General features: G+C 41.0%; 2 protein-coding genes across 2 annotated transcripts in view; both read left to right on the plus strand.

Annotated features, from left to right (window-relative positions):
• tnfrsf18 (tumor necrosis factor receptor superfamily, member 18) overlaps nucleotides 1-17,150 on the plus strand; it is a 148,372-nt gene extending 131,222 nt beyond the window's left edge. The window contains exon 8 of the mRNA XM_007239281.3: nucleotides 16,731-17,150. The gene's annotated coding sequence lies outside the window, so the exon portion shown is untranslated. The remainder of the gene's footprint in view (nucleotides 1-16,730) is intronic.
• Nucleotides 1-23,155, plus strand: part of mst1ra (macrophage stimulating 1 receptor a) — a 51,484-nt gene that overhangs the window by 23,094 nt on the left and 5,235 nt on the right. Inside the window, exons 5-18 of the mRNA XM_022667715.2 lie at nucleotides 108-278; nucleotides 4,602-4,762; nucleotides 6,392-6,527; nucleotides 10,997-11,133; nucleotides 11,228-11,404; nucleotides 13,042-13,135; nucleotides 13,275-13,499; nucleotides 16,138-16,284; nucleotides 16,391-16,544; nucleotides 17,356-17,442; nucleotides 19,545-19,751; nucleotides 20,173-20,253; nucleotides 20,806-20,987; nucleotides 22,092-22,201. Coding sequence (XP_022523436.2) covers nucleotides 108-278; nucleotides 4,602-4,762; nucleotides 6,392-6,527; nucleotides 10,997-11,133; nucleotides 11,228-11,404; nucleotides 13,042-13,135; nucleotides 13,275-13,499; nucleotides 16,138-16,284; nucleotides 16,391-16,544; nucleotides 17,356-17,442; nucleotides 19,545-19,751; nucleotides 20,173-20,253; nucleotides 20,806-20,987; nucleotides 22,092-22,201 — 2,069 coding nt within the window. The remainder of the gene's footprint in view (nucleotides 1-107; nucleotides 279-4,601; nucleotides 4,763-6,391; nucleotides 6,528-10,996; nucleotides 11,134-11,227; nucleotides 11,405-13,041; nucleotides 13,136-13,274; nucleotides 13,500-16,137; nucleotides 16,285-16,390; nucleotides 16,545-17,355; nucleotides 17,443-19,544; nucleotides 19,752-20,172; nucleotides 20,254-20,805; nucleotides 20,988-22,091; nucleotides 22,202-23,155) is intronic.

The following is a 23,155-nucleotide window of genomic DNA, read 5'->3' on the forward strand; positions in this document are numbered from 1 at the left end:
ATTTTTGGGTTTTTATTGTCTGTAAGTCATAATCATCATGAGATTCCCACCATTATTGCTGTATATAGAAGAGCCTCTAAGCTCATCTTCTTTCTTTCTGTGAGCAGATGGTCAGTGTATCTCCTAATGGTCCAGGATGTGCTCATTTCCTGACGTGTTCAGACTGCCTGAAGGCCCCGTGGTTTATGGGATGTGGATGGTGGGAGGGGACGTGTGCTCGAGTGGAAGAGTGCGGGATACAGTGGACCAACCAAACCTGCTCTCCCTCCATCACACAGGTAACTCATTAATAATGAGGAGACCAACACCTGGTTGCAATATGTCTGGAAGTTCCTGAAATGCTGATATTCCATCCTTTAACAAAATGAACCAATCTGATTCTGCAAATTTATATTTATATTTTTGTCCTACATAGTAAATGAATAGTGAAGTGATCTATCAGATTATGAAGGAACACATAAGGAATCATGTAGTAACTTAAAAACAGTGTTAAACAAACCAAAATACAAAATAATGTGTTTTTTGAGGCTGGTAACTTTGATTAACTTGCTCTTCCTTTAGTGGGGTACTCCTAGTGAGTGCCAGTTTCATCATCAGTTCATCATCAGGTTTTCAATTTGGTTAAATCAAAGAAACTCAATTTTAAATGGTTTCTTCTTTCTTTTCCCAGAGCTGTAATGCAATTTAGTAGCTTAAAATGTTATGTACCTGCTCAAATACTCCTAGAAGTTACAACACCCACCTGTTAACATGGAAATGGGGTATCTACGAAAGAGCTCACTCTGGTTAACCTTTACTTGTAAATATGACCCTGATAAAAAAAAAAACTTCCAGTAGTCCTGATGAGTGCCAGTTTCATCATCATCATCTATATATATATTTTTTTCTTTGATCTTTTTGGTGACTTTCACTTGAGGATACTTTCCTTGTCCTTGAAATTCTACTTTTTTAAATCTATTTTTTATTTATTTATTCAACAGAGACAATGCACAATGATCAACATTTCAGTTTCTACATCAATGTAAATGTGCCAGAGTTAACTAAAAAAGCTCATTTTAATTTGTAGTCCCTAGGCAGGTTGTAGTTCAAAACCATTATCAGTAGTTCCTGCTTCTCATAATCTGGATTAGGACATTACTCAAATATTCACTATTCACTGTATACCTGTAACTCTACCTCTTCACTGCTTTACTTTAACTGATGCTCTCAAACACTTTAAGAGACAAGAAATTCAAGTAATTAACTCTTGACGAGTTCAGCACAGCTGTTAACTGAAACTAAAACTATTTATTTAAAATAAAAATATTAAATATTGTCATGACTGAGCAGGACGGTAAACAGCAGCAACATAGAGATAACATACCAGGGTGGAAACAAAACAGTCCAGAGGTCAAAACATAGCAAGGCAATATCAGAGGGCAGGCAAAAATCAAGGTCGGTAAAACAAAAGCAAGGTCAAAATGAGAGATTACCGCAAGCAATGGAAAAAAAAAAGTTGTTCAAGTTGTTCAAGGATAAACCGTCAATACTTGGCAAAGACTGAAAGCAAATGAGCCCCTTTCATAGGGCTAAACCATGTGTCTAGTACTCAGGTGATCTACTTCCTGGAAGTATCATGTACAGTGTCATGTAATCGGGAATGGGTGTGATGTCAGTGTGTGGTGCATTCTGGGCAATGTAGTCTGGAGGCGTGACAAATAAACAGTTCTGAAAAAAATTGTGAGACCTCTTTAGTTTCTGAATCAGTTGATTCGTTTTATGATAATTTTAGCTTTTTGATGGCCAGGATCTGAGTTATGAGAAAGATTGGGTATGATAATCTGAAGCTACTGCTTACATTAAGAAATTTCAAGATTTTCTCTCTTGCATTTGGCTATCAGCCCAGTAAAAGAGTAAAAATATAATTTATTATATTTTATAATTTGTTAACTTTTATTTTTGTCCCAATGACACCACTTTTAAACACAATGGTTCTTCACGTTATCTTGAAATTTCATGATAAAAAAAACAATAGAATTCCTCAAAAATAGCTTGGAATAGGATCTTTTTTTGGTAAAAAAAAATAAGAGACCCCCTGAAAACACCTCACTTCCAGACCACCACACCCATCAGTGTAGATTTATTCCTAAACTCGGACACTACTTTAACAGGGCGGGCACAAATAGTGAAAATAGAATATCGACGGGGTGTAAGATAGCAACGAGCATCCTGACGCACCTTTTGCGGGGTGTACAATAGGCCCACGATCTATATTAACCCTTTCAGGCCCTGAGTCCATTGCAATTGACAACATCTGTTTTCTTCTTTCTTGTGTATTCGTAGCATTTACACAGATTGTGGCCTGTTGTCCAACAGAATTGACATTTATTAACCAATCAGCTTTGGAAAAAAATAAGAGGTCACTTCAGTTTCTGAATCAGTTTCTCTGATTCAGGTATATAGGTATATATTTGAGTAAAATGAACATTGTTGTTTGTTTTCTTTAAACTACGTGTAATATTAGGCATAAAATAGAATTGCCAAAAATGCTGGCCTGTTAATTTCTATTCCCTAGGCGGGTTGTTGTAGAAAACACATTAAGAGACAAGAAATTCAAGTAATTAACTCTTGATTAGTTCAGCACAGCTGTTAACTGAAAGCCCGAATTCCAGGAGACTCTACCTCATAAAACTGACTGAGAAAATCCAGCAGAGACGTTCAAAACTGATTAGAATAAACATAATCTGGTTGTTTAGCACGTTTATGTTTACTAAATAAGTCACGATAAGTCAAATGATGAGCACAAACTATCTATCTATCTATCTATCTAGCACTTCAGTTTCTGAATCAGTTTCTCTGATTTTGCTATTTATAGGTTTATGTTTAAGTAAAATGAGCATTGTTGTTTTCTTTCGTTAAACTACGTGTAATATCAGGCATAAAATAGAATAGCCAAAAATGCTGGCCTGTTAAGGGGTTAAATCTAAAATATTTAGTTTTAACAGTAATTAGACCTCTCCTCAGTCAAACAGATAAAATGCTGGTTTTGCACGAGTGTAGACTTTGCCACCAACATCAAACCCTCATTGATTTGTTCAGCGTTCCTTAAAAGCCGGTGTTTCAAACTGCAGCATTTGTTTATGTTTGTGAAAACATGGAAGAGGACTGTCTAAACAAGCTGGTTGTTGATTTAGTCGTGTTTAGTATAAGAGAACTTTATCTACATGACTTTCAGACCATCTGCTCCTTCATTACTGTCCCTCAGAGACGCCAGAGAGGGTCTTATCAATAATTTTACTCTGAAAACTTAAATAAATAATATTTAATTCATGTATGAGGATGAAATAGGGAGAAAGTATTGGTAGTTTATTGTGTTTCTGATCGACACGGATAATTGCATTAAAACTAATCAGGGATTAGTACGTTTATAGTGCTCACACGCTGATTCTTTAAGACAGCACGTGTTTAATTTTCCATATCCCGATAATAACTATCTATTCTCAGTGGTTTCTTAGTAATAATCTGCTCATTGTTGGTTTCAGAACATTTTTTTTTTAGGTCGAAGGTCATTTAGCTTAGCATCCAGTTAGCTGGATGTTTTTATGGGGGTCATATTTACAACTAAAGGTTAACCAGAGTGAGCTCTTGCGTAGATACCCCTCCCCCTTCCATGTAAACGTATTTGAGTATGTGGACTCTTTGACAGGAACATAAAATCCTAAGCTAAAAAAATTGGGGAAAAAATGGGAAAAAAAAGAAACCACTTAAAAATGATGAGTTTCTTAGATGTTTTTATTTTACCAAATTGAAAACCTCTGGAATATAATCAAGGAGTAGGAGTAAAGCAGCATAAAGTTATCCAAAAGCAGTGTGTAAGACTGGTGGAGGAGAACATGATGCCAAGATGCATGAAAAAAACTGTGATTAAAAACCAGGGTTATTCCACCAAATATTGATTTCTGAACTCTTAAAACTTTATGAATATAACCCTGTTTTCTTTGCATTATTTGAGGTTTGAATACAAAGAGAAGTCAGATTACAAAAGCATGTAACAATGAGAATTAAAGAAACTGAAACTCATCATTTTTAAGTGCTCTCTTATTTTTTATATACTTTTATTATTATGATTATTTATCTCTTTATATGACTGCCTTAGATTTTAGCCCATCCACTTATCGCTTCATTCTGATTTATTTTATTTCTTATTCATTAAATCTTAATTCGTTTGTTTGTTAATCAAATGCTTTTGCCATTTATTTTTTATCTCTAAAGTTCCTTATTTTAGCTTGTTTTTACCAGATTAAATACTGACCTGTCTCAAGTATTGATTTCTGAACTCTTAAAACTTTATGAATATGAACTTGTTTTCTTTGCATTATTTGAGGTCTGAATACAAATAGAAATCAGATTACAAAAGCATGTAACAATGAGAATTAAAAAAAAAACTGAAACTCATCATTTTTAAATGCTCTCTTATTTTTTTTTCAGAGCTGCATATTTAGATATAAGCATTGTAGGATTAGCACAATGATGAATAAGGCTTAGTGGTGTTCAGAGACATTGAGCAATGCTGGGAAATGGTTTAATTGTAGTTTTAATGGGTTTTTACTGTGATTGTTCAGTTTTTTCCACAGACAGCGCCCCCTGATGGTGAGACAGAGCTCACGCTGTGTGGCTGGGACCTTCAGTCTCCTACAAAACCTGACATCACTTCAACTACTCACCAGGTTACAGTGGGAGAGACCAACTGCTCAGTGATACCAAAGAAAAGCAACAGCACCCAGTAAGTAACACACATGAACATTAAAATGCAATATTTTGCATATAAAATGCTTTAATTTTCCCAAAAATCGACAGTGCACCTTAAAATCCGGTGCTCCTTATGTATGAATTCTATCAGTCAGGTATTAAGGAGCAGTAAAGCCACTCCGCGGAAGTACAGAGTTATACAGGAGTTTCAGTGAAGTTTCTCCAGCACTAAGGCTGGAGCAGTGTTAGCATTAGCTGCTAACCGTGCTCAGCGCTAGCTCATTTGCCATACGTGAGTTGAGTATTATCAGCCTATAGCCTGCTGCTAATGCCAGCTAGCACAGCTGGAGCAGTATTAGCATTAGCATTAGCCGCTAACCACACTAAGCGCTAGATCTTTTGCTGTTCAGAGGTGAGTATATCGATGTGTAGTTTGCAGGTTTACAGTGTTAAAAAAAACGCTACCTAATATTACCCTTATGAACCAGACTGCTCAGGGTTTCTCACTAGCGGATACCCGCTAATGCTAATGCTAATACTCCAGCTTTAGTGAAAATCTGTAAATTTAAGCTTACTGTAAATAAACGGAAGCTCTTTACTCACACAAATAAACAGTTTTACTCATCTAAAATATGTTTTTGAAGAATTACAGTTTTGTTTATTTAACTTAGCTTAGCTTCACAAGTCTCGACACCCAGCAGCGAGACCTGCTGAAATTAGATGGAAAACATGGAGACACCCTTGTTCCTTACTAGTGTCGCATGATGCACCTTATAATCTGGTTAACCTTTATTATTTTTTCCTTACCTGCATTTGTGTCCACCTCCTCGTCTCCGTGACACTTATAGTGCAAAAAATATGGTAAATGCTATAATAACCTTATATTTTTACACAAAATGGGACAAAATAAAACCTAAAACACTTCATCACTTGGTATCCTCAATGCCTAAAGTGTTAAGAGAATGAATGGCAGAATTACATTATGTAGTAAATACCGGAAAATGTTTTACAGGCCTGAAATTCATGAATGGCTGTCATTTAATAAATTAAATGAAGTTACGCAAATAAAACATAATATATTATGATGTATTTTCTGTTTTAACTTTTGGCCTTCTACCATTTCATTTGTTTTATTTATTTTGCCATTTTTATGTATTTTATTTTCTGATTCACATTTTATTTCTACTCTTTCCTTTTTTTTCATAATCTTAGTGTTATTTTTAGCTGCTTCAAATTTTAGTTAGTTAGTCTATATTCTTTTATTATTCTAATTATTTATCTCTTTATTTGACAGCCTTAAATTTTAGTCCATCCACTCATCTTTTCATTCAGAATCATTTTATTTCTTATTTATTAAATCTTAATCGTTTGTTTAACTAATGCTTTTGCCATTTATTTTTTATTCCTAAAAGTTCCTTATTTTAGCTTGTTTTTACCTGATGAAGTACATTATTTCAATTTTTATTTCAGTTTTCCAGGTCCTTTAAGTTGTATATGCTCGGCTGCATTGAAAATAAGGGTTTCCATTAATGTATTACAGAGTAAAGAAAAAGGTTGATCGATTGATTGATTGGTTGTTCTGAAAAAAACAACAACAACAGAAACACACACTCAGACAGATACAGAAACTCACAGTAAAGTTGTGATCTGTTTTTCCTCTCAGGCTGGTGTGCAGGATCCTTCCTGGAGCTTCAGATCTGGATCAGATGGTTAAGATCAGTGTGAGGGTGGAGGAGGAACGAGTGGAGCGCAGTTACACCATCTCTGGACAAGCAACAGTATCAGGCTTCAGTTTTGTGGTAATAATAAAAAACCTGTACTTTACATAACTTTACACCAGCAGCTATAAAACAGAGCAATGTCAGTTTATTAAGTCATATAATTTGAAAGTGATTTATATCTGCAAAACCTTCATAATCATATCATAATGACAGTTTATTAAAAGTAGAGAGAGGGGTGTCACGATTTCGATATTTCAAAATAAGGATCGACGATCCCTCCCGCAAATGGCGCAGCACACTGTAGCTCAAAGAGCAGATCTTTCTCCAGAGAATGTGAACATTCTCATCTTCTTAAAGAAAGAAACTCTCAGATAAAGTTAATAATATATCTCGTCATTCTCAGAGACTGAAAAAGTCTTAGTCTTATTTTTCATGTTTAACTGTTACAGTAGGATAGAGTTCAGTTTGTTAAGGCTCTAATTGTTCTATTATTTTCTACATGACTGTTCCTGTATTTTTTTATTATTTATTTTGTTATGTTGCACATTGCTGTTTTAATAGTGCAAACTGCTGCTACCAAAAAAAGCCACTAGATGGTATTACATATATATCTTAATTAAATTATTTAAATTTGACCATTAGTGCCTAATGTGGTGTATTATAGATCACTTGTATCACTTTGCATCACTTATATCAAGCCCACCTTTTGAAATAAGATATTGTAAATTTGATGAATCAAACCAATGACTGACCATAGACTAATCTAAAACTGGCATAGACCTCTCTGCTGTAAAAAAAGAAAATCGAGAATCGAATCGAATCGCGACCCTAAAATCGGAAATAAAATCAAATTGAGGATTTAAGGAATCGTGACACCCCTATATATATATATATATATATATATATATATATATATATATATATATATATATTGTGGCGTGAGGAGGCGGGGGAACCGTGGGTCCGCCCCACGCCGGAACTCACAGCCATGTCTGTCCCAGCCGGTGTGCATTCAGGACTGATTAAGCAGCCGGCTGGGACAGGTATAAAAACTCAGCCTCAGCTCACTGAGGAGGACACACTCGACTGGGGAGCTGAGGGTTGAGGCCGCACGGACCTTTAAGAACTAAAGAAAAGTAATTATACTGACTCTAGAGCCCCATTGGGCTATGTTTATTTAAGTTTGTTTTTGGGGTGTGGTGGAGGGCGTTTAAAAGCCAAATAAAGGGTACGTTTTGAGTTCATTTACTCCCCGTGTCTGTGTTCTCTGTGTGCTTCCTCCTTCTGGGTCACAGTGGTCACGCCCCCTACCCCAGGGGCCTACCACAGTGGTGGAGAATGCGGGCACCGCCCCTTTTGGGCGGGGTCCAGTGACCTGGTTGGAAGGAAGCCGCGGAGTGGAGCACGACACGGGGCTGTGGTGGACTCAAAGCGTGCCTTTGTTTGGCCGCCCGAAGCCACACCTCAGTTTTGTTTTGCCTTTTTTTTTTTTCCCCGGAAAAATAAATAAATTTATAATGCCTCGCGGGAGAAAAAAGGGGAGGCCCGCCCCCGGCTACTCACCGCCTCGCTGGTGTGACGCCGGGGAATTCCCCTTCGCCTCCATACTCCTCGAGCCAGAGCCCGCCCCCTGCTACTCTCCACCGCTCTGCAGCGGTGACGCTGAGGATTTCCCTTTCTCCTCTCTCCTGCCGGAGTGGCTCCGTCAGCGGTGGGAGGACGCCAGCGAGAGGCGGCTGCAGCAGCAGTGGGCGCCTCGTCCCGAACTCGGCTGGTGCGAGTGGTGTCCGAGCCCCAGACACCGGGAGGCCGAGTGTGCTCACACCGGCCCGGACTTCTGCTGCTGCTGCGTCGGCCCGGAGGAGGAGGACGAGTTCCGCGCCTCTCTGCCCGGGCCACAGTCCGACTCCGCCCCGCCTCTCCCGCGAAACTCTTCAGCGGCCGAGTCGGAGTCGTGGAGGGGGGAGAACGGCCCTGACAAGAGCGAGGCCGAGCCAGCCGCCGCGCTACCGAGAGCCGCCGCTCATCCAGCCCCGGAGCTACCGAGAGCCGCCGCTCATCCAGCCCCGGAGCTACCGAGAGCCGCCGCTCATCCAGCCCCGGAGCTACCGAGAGCCGCCGCTCATCCAGCCCCGGAGCTACCGAGAGCCGCCGCTCATCCAGCCCCGGAGCTACAGAGAGCCGCCGCTGCTCCCAGCCCGGGCCCGCGAGCCACCGCTCAGCCTCCTGCCCTGGGGCTACAGAGAGCCGCCGCTGCTCCCAGCCCGGCCCCGCGAGCCTCCGCTCAGACGCCTGCCTGGGCGCTACAGAGAGCCGCCGCTGCTCCCAGCCCGGCCCCGCGAGCCGCCGCTCAGCCTCCTGCCCTGGCGCTACAGAGAGCCACCGCCGCTCCCAGCCCGGCCCCGCGAGCCATCGCTCAGCCGCCTGCCTGGGCGCTACAGAGAGCCGCCGCTGCTCCCAGCCCGGCCCCGCGAGCCTGCCCACGAAGAGCTGCCGCTCCACCCGTTCCGGTGCAACGAGCCGCCGCTCCACCCGTTCCGGTGCAACGAGCCGCCGCTCCACCCGTTCCGGTGCAACGAGCCGCCGCTCCACCCGTTCCGGTGCCAAGAGCCGCCGCTCCACCCGTTCCGGTGCCAAGAGCCGCCGCTCCACCCGTTCCGGTGCCACGAGCCGCCGCTCCACCCGTCCCGGTGCCACGAGCCGCCGCTCCACCCGTCCCGGTGCCACGAGTCGCCGCTCCACCCGTCCCGGTGCCACGAGCAGCCGCTCCACCCGTCCCGGTGCCACGAGCAGCCGCTCCACCCGTCCCGGTGCCACGAGCAGCCGCTCCACCCGTCCCGGTGCCACGAGCAGCCGCTCGACCCGTCCCGGTGCTGCCGAGAGCCGCCGCACCTCCCGCCGCGGGGCTGCCGAGAGCCGCCGCACCTCCCGCCGCGGGGCTGCCGAGAGCCGCCGCACCTCCCGCCGCGGGGCTGCCGAGAGCCGCCGCACCTCCCGCCGCGGGGCTGCCGAGAGCCGCCGCACCTCCCGCCGCGGGGCTGCCGAGAGCCGCCGCACCTCCCGCCGCGGGGCTGCCGAGAGCCGCCGCACCTCCCGCCGCCGCGCTGCCGAGAGCCGCCGCTGCGCGAGGCTGGGGGACTAAGGCTGGGAGGTGGGCTGCCATCTCCACGGGCCTCTCTCTGGAGGGGGGGGCCCAAGCGAACGAACTGCATCCCCCGCTCTCCTCACCCCGCCTCTCTTCGTTCGCTCCAGTCACCAGGTCACGCCTCACCTTCGACCCTGGTGGCTGGAAGCTTAGGGGGAGGGACTGTGGCGTGAGGAGGCGGGGGAACCGTGGGTCCGCCCCACGCCGGAACTCACAGCCATGTCTGTCCCAGCCGGTGTGCATTCAGGACTGATTAAGCAGCCGGCTGGGACAGGTATAAAAACTCAGCCTCAGCTCACTGAGGAGGACACACTCGACTGGGGAGCTGAGGGTTGAGGCCGCACGGACCTTTAAGAACTAAAGAAAAGTAATTATACTGACTCTAGAGCCCCATTGGGCTATGTTTATTTAAGTTTGTTTTTGGGGTGTGGTGGAGGGCGTTTAAAAGCCAAATAAAGGGTACGTTTTGAGTTCATTTACTCCCCGTGTCTGTGTTCTCTGTGTGCTTCCTCCTTCTGGGTCACAGTGGTCACGCCCCCTACCCCAGGGGCCTACCACAATATATATATATATATATATATATATATATATATATTCTGTTGCACAGGTTTTGTCCCATTTGTTTTTACCTTTGAATTATTGAAATATATAAAGTACCAGAAAACCAGAAAATCTTATATCTTTATATTCTTAGTATATCACATTTATCTTTAAAGACAGATCTGCACACTCTTGGTATTTTAATCTAATTTCGACATTAATCTACTATTCTAGCCCTGTACAGCTTCTGTATGTCTTTCTTTCAGCTGGGCAGTTTAAATAGCTAAATCTCCTTTTGTTCATTAGAGAAAACCTTTTTTTTTTTACCTTTTTTTTTTTTTTTCTAGTAAATATGCAGCTCTGGAAAAAATAAGAGCCCCCTTTAAAATTATGTTTTTCTTTGATTTTACCAAATTGAAAACCTCTGGAATAAAATCAAGAGGAAGATGGATGATCACAAACCATCAAACCACCAAACTGAACTGCTTGAATTTTTACACCAGGAGTAAAGCAGCATAAAGTTATCCAAAAGCAGTGTGTAAGACTGGTGGAGGAGAACATGATGCCAAGGTGCATGAAAAAAAAACTGTGATTTAAAACCAGGTTTATTCCACCAAATATTGATTTCTGAACTCTTAAAACTCTTTATGAATATGAACTTGTTTTATTTGCATTATTTGAGGTCTGAAAGTTTAAAATTACATTATTTTTATTTGGAATTTGGGATAAAAGTTGTCTGTAGTTTATAGAATAAAACAACAATGTTCATTTTATTGAAACATAAACCTATAAATAGCAAAATCAGAGAAACTGATTCAGAAACTGAAGTTTTTTGTTTAAATGTATTAAATCTTTCCATCAGACTCCAGTAATAACCGGTATCAGTCCTGACCGCGGGCCGATGATCGGAGGCAGCAGGATCACCGTGTCGGGGAAACACCTGGATGCGGGAGTTAGTAGGAAAGTTCAGCTGGGGGAGAAGATCTGTCAGGTGGAAAGGTGATTATTAATACAGTAATATTTAGTTTGTTTATTATACAGAACTTTCTTTATATCTTTTCTAATCATGGTGCCTTTTTTGCATGTTAAATAGTGTATCCACCAACGAGACGGGGTCCTCTGTAGTCTGTGTGACGGAGGGGATGGACAGAGTAACAGAGGTGAACGTGACTCTTCTGATTGATAAATCAGCCGTGTTATCAGCCCAGCAGTTCAGCTACAGGGAGAACCCCATCGTGACGGAGGTGAAGCCCACCTGTGGATTCAGCAAGTGAGTCTACTAACATTAAGCTGTTCTTATTTTATTCGTTATCATTTATTACATTTATTCATAAACCCAATCCGGACGGGATTAATTTCTCAGGGGGGCGTCTGTGTAAAATATTTCACACTTCAACTCAGTGATAAAAATTCTGCACCTGGACTGCAATTGAAAAAAACAGGAGGATCAGTGAGTTTTTTGGCTTTTTTCTCGGTCACATGACATCCGCGGCGTTCAGTAGCTCCTCCATTTCCACTCGCTGTTGTGTTTTTTGTACGTGGATCTCCGTGGAAACCGTGGGACACCCAAAGTGTAATTACGGTGCGCGGCAGTGGACAAACAGCTATTTTATTAAATGCGAGGAGACGAAACTCAGAGATGTGCGTCTGGACGGGACTAAAATTACCCTAGTTTAGAGAAAAACACACCCTGCACGACCAGAGAAACCAAGCATCCACACCACAGACACCATAGCAACCACCTAGCAACTGCTAAGCAACACCATAGCAACTACCAAGGATACTATAGCAATGCCTTACCGACCACATAGCAGCACCTTAGCAACCACCTAGCAACACCTTAGCAACCACTGAGCAACTGCTTAGCAACACCGTAGCAACCACCATGGATACCACAGCAACGCCTTACCAACCACATAGCAACACCTTAGCAACCACCTAGCAACTGCTTAGCAACACCGTAGCAACCACCAAGGATACCATAGCAACGCCTTACCAACCACCTAGCAACACCTTAGCAACACCATAGCAACCACCATGGATACCATAGCAACGCCTTACCAACCACCTAGCTACATCTTAGCATCCACCTGGCAACTGCTTAGCAACCACATAGCAATCACCTAGCAACATCATAACAATGACCATAGCAAATGGTAAAAGCCATTTTAGCTGCGCAACCATCCTGCGTTTCCTGCAAGAAATGCACTTTTCTAGTTCAGCCTGTAATTTTCTCAAAGGATGTCTGAGAAGAACACGTACATGATCGTTCTGGACGGGAATAAAATCACAGAGGATAAAAAAAAAAACGTAAAAGATAAAATTACCCCAGAACCTCCTAAGAAACTAATCCCGTTCGGATAGGGCTATAGTGTGTATTGCTGTTTGTGCATGTGTAGACCCAGCTAGTTATATTCAACACTCATCATAAGTTTTAGAACACCCCCAATTTTGGGGGTAATTTTGTCCATTTAAGCTATTTAAGTTCAGTGAATAACCTGCTTCATAACATCATGTGAACCTAAATGATACACAGATGTAAAAAATGGATATTATTGAATTAAAACCTGCTGTGCCGAGTGGTCCGGTGGTCATGCAGCTTGCCATCAGCTGCCGGAGCCACAATTGGTCTTGCTCTCTCTCTGGGTGGGTACAGTACAGTAGATGGTACTCTTTCCCCTCATCACTCCTAGGGTGACGTGGATCAGCACAAGTCTGCGCCTGTGAGCTGATGTATCAGAACCGAGTTGCTGAGCTTTCCTCCGAGCGTTAGCGCTGTGATGCTACTCTGCAATGCTACAGCATCAGCAGCAGTTCAAAAAGAGACGGAGTCTGACTTCACATGTGTTATGGTTATTGACCCTGCCTATCCCTAATGCAAATATAAATTTTGTCTCTTTTATAAAGAGGGTCCAGAATCATCATCATGGGGCAGAACCTGGACACACCGTCTCAGACTACAGTCTACTACAAACCCAAGAACTCAAACTCTGTTCAAAGGGTGAGTTTTTATGTGTCATTTAGCTGATATAGCTATATGCTATGTATTGTCGCTGTCTGATTAAACTTTGTATGTTAAAAATAGGAAAATATTAAATTAAATGTTGCCTGATGTTTATTATACATTTATAATCCCTCAGTTGTGTGCGGGTCCGGTCAGCTCTACACAGATGGAGTGTGAGAGTCCGGTGTGTGAGAGTCTGGCGTGTGAGGAGCCGGACGGTGTCCTCTCTCTGGATATGGACGGAGCTAAAGCTCTTTATTCTCAGCCTTTCAGCTACTTCAGCAACGGCTACCCCATTCCCTTCGAGCACGATGACCATGTGTTTCAGCTGGAGGACGGACAAGATAAAGTCTCGCTTCACGTGAGTTTTTTTTTACTGGAGTAATTATTTAACATTTTCACACAATTATCTAACTTTCTACTCCTTACATTTTAATAAAAACAGCCTCGTTACTCCTATTTCAGTTCAGCTTGTTTTCATTCCGGCTTCTGATCGTTCAATAAAACCCCTATCCAGATAAATCTCTCCATCCAGATAGAGTGAATCTGATTGTGATTGGATGTAGAGAAGTATAAGCATATACCATTCCCACTCCCTATTGGTTCATACTGTGATCCATCACACCTGCACACCGACCCCCCCCCCCCCCCCCCCCCCACACACACACACACACACTCCAGCAAGAACAGAGCAGACGTATGTAGTCTAGTATGAAGATGATCCGTGCAGAGACTCAAGAGAACTCCAGATAAACTCCAGCCCAACTAAACTCCTTTAATATATTTACATTCTACTTATTAAATACATTCATTTACAATCAGCATTTATGCAGCTGAAACACTAGGGAGGAGCCTAGTGCAAAATCCCAAATTATATCATCAACATTAACATTTTAATATTTTAACATTATAGTCATTATGGCTTTTAGGAAAAATGTGTACAGCTGCTTACCGTATTTTCTCACTATAAGGTGCACTTAAATTCCTATAATCTTCCCAAAAATTGTCAGTGTGCCTTATAATCCGGTGCTCCTTATGTACGAATTCTACCAGTCAGGTATTAGGGACCAGTAAAGTCACTCCACTGAAGTACAGAGTTATAAGTGTGAGTTTTCAGTGAAGTTTCTCCAGCACTAAGTGTTCTGTCCCAACTGAACGTGAAACTGGCTGGAGCTATCCAGTTAGACAGACAGCATACAGTAGAGAGTTCAAACTCAAAATCTTTATTTCTTCTCTCTTATCCTTTTTTTGTAAAACACACACAGCTCTATCTAAATATTTTCAGAGAGCTAGTAACCTTCATGTAAACACACTAGCATACATGCTAATAGAGTTACCTTTGATTTCAAACATTTTACAGCTTGTTTGGTCTATCAAAGTAACTAAAACAACATATATTCCACTCAAAAAGACAATGTAACTGAAAAAACGTCAAAATGAGCAACTTACAGGCATATGTGGGCCAAGATTTCACCGGGAGAAAACAATGACTGACTGCACTGCTGGATGGTCAGTTAACAACTAAACAAGTTTGAATTGAGGCTATGCTGTTACTAACTAAGCCACTAGGGGGCATTAAAACCATGTAAACTGCCTCAAGTTTCTTATTTAAAGCTATACCAGCACACTAAGGCTGGGTAAAGCAGCATTAGCATTAGCCGATAACCACAGTTTGCTGTGTTAAAACAAGTTACGCAGGACGAAACATTAGCTAATAGTGCCCTGGCTTATAGAACACTCAAGAGTACCTCAGTGTAGCGCTGGCAGGCTGCATCATAGACTGTGTATAGCTGGACAGAGCATCTTCTCTCAAAAGTGAAGCCACCACAGGTCGGGCGCCCCCTGCTGTTCGGTTTCAGAAAAACTCCACCCATCCCCATAGGTTTCAATGGCAAAACAGACAACTTTCAATCACGTTTTTTTCTAATATACTGTAATTCTACCTCCATTATTTAAATGCAGCAGCTAGTGTAACCTCTGATTATATTGTCAAATTTTTATATACCCACAGAATTAGTTTTTTAGAAGGTTATTCAGCTCTATTCAAAAAAGGTGTGGTTATTGTAAAAGGGCTGGTTATGGGCGGGACCAATAACAGAACGTCAGCTCCGCTCCGCCCCGCTCTGCAGCCTGTGACCTCGAGGCAGCCCTCAGGGGCGGGGTTATTTAAATGAGTAGGCGGTCTCTCCACAGTCTTTCTCCCTCCTCTGGTCTCTACTGCGCAGAATCGGGTATCAGGATCGCCAACATGGAGGAAGATTTTGGCTTCATTTTCATTGATTGAATGGGAACGGCGACACAACGTCCATCTTTTTTTACAGTCTCTGGGCTGCATTTATGTCCCGCTAGTGCTGCAGTAAGCGGCTAATGCTAATGCTGCTGCATCCAGCCTTAGTGCTGGAGAAACTTAAATGAAAACTCCCCCTTAGACAAAATATTAGAAATCTAAGCTTACTGTAAAGAAATGGAAGCATTTTACTCGCCCAAATAAACAGTTTTCAGGGGATAAATCTGTGTAGATTAGCATCCAGTGCTTGTTTGACTTTAAAATATATATATATTTTAATAATTACAGTTTTGTTTACTTAGGCGCTTCCCCCAACTTCCCTATTAGAAGAGAAACATGGAGACACCCTTGCTCACTTCGATGTAGGCATCCTTACTAGTGTCATTTAGTGCCTTATAATCCAGCACGCCTTATAATCTTATGTGTGAAAATAGATGAATAGAAGTTCATTGATATTGTGCCTTATAGTCATAAAGATTTAACTTATGCACTTTTATCACTCTTCTTTTCCTGGGGTGGTCCTGATTAATGGCAGTTTTTTTGATGGTCTATTTGCTACTGCACTTGAGTATATTCCTTTCAAAGTCTTGAATTATTCGTATTGGATTGACTAACTTTTCTCCAGCACTAAGGCTAGGTGCAGCAGCATTAGCATTAGCATTAGCTGCTAAATCTCAATAAATTGTAAAATTGTTGCTGTTGTGGATTCTAGCACGTTAAGCTGGGCCCGGTGAGCCACTGCATGGACATCATCATGACCATAGCTGGAGTGGACTGCAATGCCAAAGTTCTGTCCAATGAGATTTTCTGCAGAATCCCCAAGAATGTGAGCATCCCCAGACAGGGGGCACCTGTGCAGGTAAAACTCCGCCTTCATGATCTATTAAACTAATAGACTAATAATATTAGTCAAACATGGTTTATTCTTCTTCTTCTTTCTCATACGGTTTTCTGCATTATTCCAGGTTTGGGTTAATGGTAAAGTGTACGAGATCGGCCGGGTGGCGTATGCCAGCAACAGCACAAAAGTTGGCATTGTACTGGGTTTACTGGCAGCACTGGTTGTTGGAGCAGCTTTAGCATATGCAGTAATGGACCATTTACGCAAAAGTAAAAAAGGTGAGGTCATATTTCTGTCCTGGCTACAGTACCAGTCAAAGGTTTGGACATACAGGTTGAACAATGAAACTGAAACACCTTTCATCATTTTAGTGTGGGATTTTAGGTTTCATGACTAAATTGGAGCAGCCTGGTGTTCAATCTTCATTAATTACACATTGCACCAAGTAAGAGCAGAGTGTGAAGGTTCAATTAGCAGGGTAAGAGCACAGTTCTGCTCTAAATATTGCAATGCACACAACATTATGGGAGACATACCAGAGTTCAAAAGAGGACAAATTGTTGGTGCACGTCTTGCTGGAGCATCTGTGACCAAGACAGCAAGTCTTTGTGATGCATCAAGAACCACGGTATCCAGGGTAATGTCAGCATACCACCAAGAAGGACCAACCACATCCAACAGGATTAACTGTGGACGCTGTAAGAGGAAGCTGTCTAAAAGGGATGTTCGGGTGCTAACCCGGATTGTATCCAAAAAACATAAAACCACGGCTGATCAAATCACGCAGAATTCAATGTGCACCTCAACTCTCCTGTTTCCACCAGAACTGTCCGTCACCACAATCAATTATTGTGCTCTAAAACCAGGTGTTTCTGTTTCATTGTCCAACCAAAATACCCTTAGATACCCCTTAGTTTTCTGAGGCTGGTGACTCTGTTAAATCTATTTAATAAATTAGTTTACAAATGTTGTAGTGATTAATAATGTCTTAACTAGTGTCAGTTAATACTTAGATGATATTCTGTTGTAAGTACTGTAAATTAATGTACCCTTATTGTAAAGTTTACTTTATTTATCTTACTTTTATAGCTAAGCAAGCAGAAGCTCGGCTCTCCCACTATTCCGCTCGCAATGGGAGAGATCCAACAGCATCACCTGTAGGAGACTACAGACGAGGTACGAGAAACATATCTGCACATCTGAATGTTCAATGCAAGTCAATGCAAATGCAATTAAAATATATGAAGAGAGAACTTCAGTTTCTGAATCAGTTTCTCTGATTTTGCTATTTATAGGTTTATGTTTGAGTAAAATGAACATTGTTGTTTTATTCTATAAACTACAGACAACATTTCTCCCAAATTACAAATAAAAATATTCTCATTAAGAGCATTTATTTACAGAAAATGAGAAATGACTGAAATAACAAAAAAAAGATGCAGAGCTTTCAGACCTCAAATAATGCAAAGAAAACAAGTTCTTGGCGTGTTCTCCTCCGCTAGTCTTACACACTGCTTTTTGATAACTATAAAAAGTGTGTTAAAAAAGCTTAAAGTTCTTGGTGACATCACAAATGAGAAACTACAATTTCTACTACCAAACATGTTATTTATGGCATTTTGTACTTTATCTGTACTGTCATGTTCATGTGAACGTATCACAGTATCCAAGAAATTTAATTTTGAAGGTAAAATAGGTTAGGTGAAATAAATGTTTGATCCTCATTCAAAATGTGACTTAGAACTTCACATTTTCAAGCTTTAAGAGTTCAGAAAATAATATTTGGTGGAATAACCCTGGTTGTTTTTTAATCACAGTTTTTTTCATGCATCTTGGCATCATGTTCTCCTCCACCAGTCTTACACACTCCTTTTGAATAACTTTATGCTTTACACTCCTGGTGCATAAAAACCTGGCAATATAATTAAGTATACTGCAATACTGTAAGAAAGACAATATATTACAAATTATTCTTCAAATTCCAGTCAATTTGTCATAGTATAAAAAACACAAAATAACATGCTTGTATCCAATCAAAATTGGGATATTGGGACACTGCTGTCTAGTGGGCGGGGTTTAAACACAACACAGAATGAAACACTGAAACAACAGTCTAACACCAATTTTTGGCTGTAAACTAATAATAAAACTGCACTGCACAGGCAGACAAGATGCATTAGTAGTAGTAGATTCTTAAAAAAACACTAATCAAATACTCCAGTTATTAACATGCAGTTGAATTCTATTTAAAATATTATGCACTTCATCCAATTAAACAGCACTAATTCCACTTTATGTAACAAATTGTGCAGTTGGTCAGTGTGTTTTTTAGGCACTGATGAAGTTCACTATATACTCTAAGAGGGTTTCTATGGCCGAGAAGCTCCATCCAAAGCTTACAACACGAAACACAGCAAGGGAATATCTTTATATCGTCGCCGTCCTACAAAAAACACTAATCTCCTTTTTTGTCGATTTTTTGTTTACTACATAATTTGAACAGACAAACTGTCCCTTACACTGTGCCAAAATGTCTTGATGAACAGACCAATAGAAACTCTTCAAAATTACCTGAAATAAACTCTTTTTACATTGACTTCCATTGAAAGTTTAGAAGGTTTTTTCTCTCTCCTGTAAAGTTGCTGTTTTGGAAATAAGTGTTTTTCATTGGATAGTGACGATATGCATTACTACGGTGGCCGAGAAAGCCCAGCGCAGTGCAAATTGAAAAGCGCTGCAAAAGCACAAAACACATCCATCAAAATTACAACACAGGCGCAGCAAATAGAAAAACGCGCTGCAACTAGAAAAACGCGCTGCAACTAGAACCACAACAACGGAAGTGAGTCACAACACAACGGAATTTTCCCGGGGGACCTTAAAAGATACTGTACCAGCTAAGCTGCGTCTTCAGTAACGTCTCGGACTTCACTATGTGTACAAAGGACAATAAGTGGCAAACAAGGCGTTTTGTGAAGCAGAACTTTTAATAAACATAACTTACTTTTCAGAAGCTTGTTTGCCACTTATTGTCCTTTGTATACAGCTGGTACAGCATCTTTTAAGGTCCCCCGGGAAAATTCTCACTTCCGTTGTGTTGTGGTTCTATTTGCAGCGCGTTTTTCTTTTTGCAGCGCGTTTTTCTATTTGCTGCGCCTGTGTTGTAATTTTGATGGATGTGTTTTGTGCTTTTGCAGCGCTTTTCAATTTGCACTGCGCTGGGCTTTCTCGGCCACCAGACATTACAGTGTATATATATTTTCTCTGTGCCCCGGCAGAATTATCTCGTGGGACGTTGAACAGCTCTGGCCTGGCTTTCTCCGGGCTGGTGTACTCCGGCTCTATGGACCCGGCTGCTCTTCCTCTGGTGTCTCCGGAGGGATTCTCCATGTCAGCCATGCGTCCGGCGCTGCTGGAGGAGGTGAAGGACGTGCTGATCTCTCCAGACCGACTCAGAGTTCAGCAGGACCAGATCATCGGAAAGGGTAACTCGATTACTCGTATTTGAATATGTTTATATCTCATTTATAGCTTTGATTTACTATCCCACCATCCACACTGCAAACTCACAATTTGTCTGAATTAAATTGAATGCATGTAAAATTTTATATTTACCTCATTTTTCACACTATAAGGTGCACTTAAAATCCTTTGATTTTTTTCAAACATTGCTAGTGTTCCTTATGTATGAATTCTATCAGTCAGGTATTAAGGAGCAGTAAAGCCTCTCCACTGAAGTAAAGAGTTATACAGGAGTTTCAGTGAAGTGTCTCCAGCACCAAGACTGGAGCAGTATTAGCATTAGCATGTAGCCTGCTGCTAAGCTAAGCCAGCCTGTCTTTCAGTGCAGTTGTTGTCTATGTGTTTAAATGTATTCATCCTTCTTTATTTCTCGATTTTCTGCAGGTCATTTTGGAACAGTATATCATGGCTACCTCACAGACTGTAACAACCATGAGATCCACTGTGCGGTGAAGTCCTTAAACAGTGAGTAAAATCAGGTTTTAAACAAAGTAAATGTCTATATAGTTTCAGTAATGTTACAGCAGGCAGTGTGTTTGCTGTACTGTTTAATAATTAATGATTTGATTCCTTATTTATACATTTTCAAACAATTATCTGAACTTTCTACAAGAATAGCATTGTTACTCATATCTCATTTCAGCTTGTTTTTATTCCGGCTTCCCATCGTTCAATAAAACCCCTATCCAGATAAATCTCTCCATCCAGATAGAGTGAATCTGATTGTGATTGGATGTAGAGAAGCTTTTAGAAAAATGTGGTTTGGGAGGGGGGGGGGGTATGGGGTTTGGGGGTAGTGCACTATAGGTGTGGCCTAAGCTTTTGTTTTTAATGCCTTTATTTTTTCTCCTTACATTACTTTTACTTTTTTACTTTAAGTAGTTTTAAAACCAGTATTTTTAAAAACACTTTTACTTAAAAAATAAAAAGAGCTTGAGTTGATACTTTTTTAACTTTTTAACTTTTTAAACCGTAGTATCTATATGTCTAGCTGAGGTTTCTGCTGTGTATCTGCAGGGATCTCAGATGTGGAGGAGGTGGAGCTGTTCCTGAGGGAGGGAATCCTGATGAAAGCATTTCATCACCCTCATGTTCTGTCCCTGCTGGGGATTCTGCTGCCCGCTGACGGGCTCCCTCTGGTGGTGCTGCCGTATATGAAACACGGAGACCTCCGACACTTCATCCGATCTAAAGACAGGGTGAGCAGGATGAGTTCTTTATCATTTTACTTGCTTTTTACTTGGACCAGGGGTGTCCAAACTACGGCCCGCGGGCCATTTGCGGCCTGTTTCCTTTTTTGGAGCGGCCTGTGAGGTATTTTAGAAATAGAATGAAAGTTGGCCCGCTGTTAAGCAGGTTTTATAATGTGAGATTCAAAGTTTGAACGCTAGGTGTCAGAAACGGGCCAAAGAGTCTAAAAGCGGAGAGAGTGCACATTTCTAGCGCAGAAAAACGGGCCAAAGAGTCTAAAAGTTGCCATAATTAGGGAGTTTTATATTAAAAGACATCATGAAATTAAACATCAATTTGAAAAATCTTAGTTTATACAACACTGTCAAAGATAAAGATAGTAAGTCAAGTAAAATGGTGTGTAAATGAAAGTAATCAGGAAAAAGTGTTATTTAAGGTGGTATATTTCATTATTTGTTTTATTATAGAGTCTGTGGCCCGTGACTTCAAATATATTTCTCCTTCTGGCCCCCAACAATTTTTATTTTATTTTTTTTCATTAAAGGTCTTTTTCTATTGTTTTTCAAATGTCTAGTTATGGTCTCTAGTATGAATGAATGCCCTGTGAGCTGTTTTTGTGGAAAAAGTGCTCTGGTGATCCGATATAACCTTGTATTAGTCCGGTAAAAGAGTGGGGCAGAGAAACGATAGGATTTCAGCTTTCACTCATGAATATTCATACATGCAAACATGTCACCTCTGATTGGCGAACAGCACTGCGACACCAGAAGGGAGCGAGACGGACAACAGTTAGAAATGTTTTAAAATAAAGACATTTTTACACTAATAAAAATAATAGTCTTTGTAATGTCATATGTTACTTTACAACATGTGTAATAATGCCCTGCTAAGTGCAGTTCAGCCACTGACCTAGTCTTACTGTAGAGTCTCTGTAAAACACCAAATCCACCGGAGATCCGATTTAAACCTATGTAAATCCACAGAGGTGGGTAGTCCAGGTCCAGAAAGCAAAAATCCACCTTTAAATATATTTTAGCTACATTAGCCTACATAAGCATCATTGCTTTCATTAATAGTTAGTGCTGTCTTTTCTTATGTTGTCTCTATTGTAGAGTCCCACAGTGAAGGACCTCATTGGTTTTGGGCTTCAGGTTGCTAAAGGAATGGAATATCTGGCTCAGAAGAAGTTTGTGCACAGAGACCTGGCAGCACGAAACTGCATGTGAGTAGCTGACTCTTTGTTTTCTCAGTGATGTTTAATAAAAGTGGATATTTACTAATGCATAAATCTTAAAATAGAACAGTGATAGATAGATAGATAGATAGATAGATAGATAGATAGATAGATAGATAGATAGATAGATAGATAGATACTTTATTTAACCCGAAGAAAATTAGGCATCCAGCAGCAACAACACAATACAATAAGAAACATACTCAGACAAATCAAAACACAGAAGAATAGAAAATATATAAGGCTATAAAAACCTAACTATACAAGGTAAGGATATATCTGTAAACAGATCAGCGCAGTAGATGTTGCTAATGGTCATTGAATAATTAAATAATAATTAACAGAGCAAAGAGCAATGTGCAATGACATTGATTACGAAAGTGACTGATGTGACGTGGAAATATAATATAAATATAAATATGCATACGTTAGAAGACAGTTCTAAAAAGAGAATCTGAAAATGTGAATACCCAATCATGAGTAAAGTGTACTTGAATGTAAGTGAGGTTGGGGAAGTGTTAGTGTAAATAATTAAGTGGTTGAATAATGTCCATGTGGTGTGACTGGATTAATAAACTCAGTCGGCAGCAGCATCCCGTCCCCGATGGGAGGAGTTAAAGAGTCTGATGGCTCTTGGGATGAAGGATTTTCTGAGTCTGAATCTGTTGTGCAGCTCTGTGACAGCAGTCTGCCACTGAACACACTCCTCTGCTTCATGATGGTGGTGTGAAGTGGGTGACTATCATTGTTCATGATAGAAAGCAGTTTATCCAAAGTCCTCCTCTCAGCTATAAAGTGATGCAGTTAATACAATCAACAAATGCAATTTCAGTGCGTTATATTAATTTTTATTAAAGAGTAACTGTGCAGACAGTGTGCTGAAGTGTGTCTCTGTAGAGAATTATAACCCAAAATGTCAACAAAATTGGGACGCTGTGCAAA

Source organism: Astyanax mexicanus, chromosome 5 (assembly GCF_023375975.1).
Source record: "Astyanax mexicanus isolate ESR-SI-001 chromosome 5, AstMex3_surface, whole genome shotgun sequence".
Lineage (NCBI taxonomy): Eukaryota > Metazoa > Chordata > Actinopteri > Characiformes > Acestrorhamphidae > Astyanax > Astyanax mexicanus.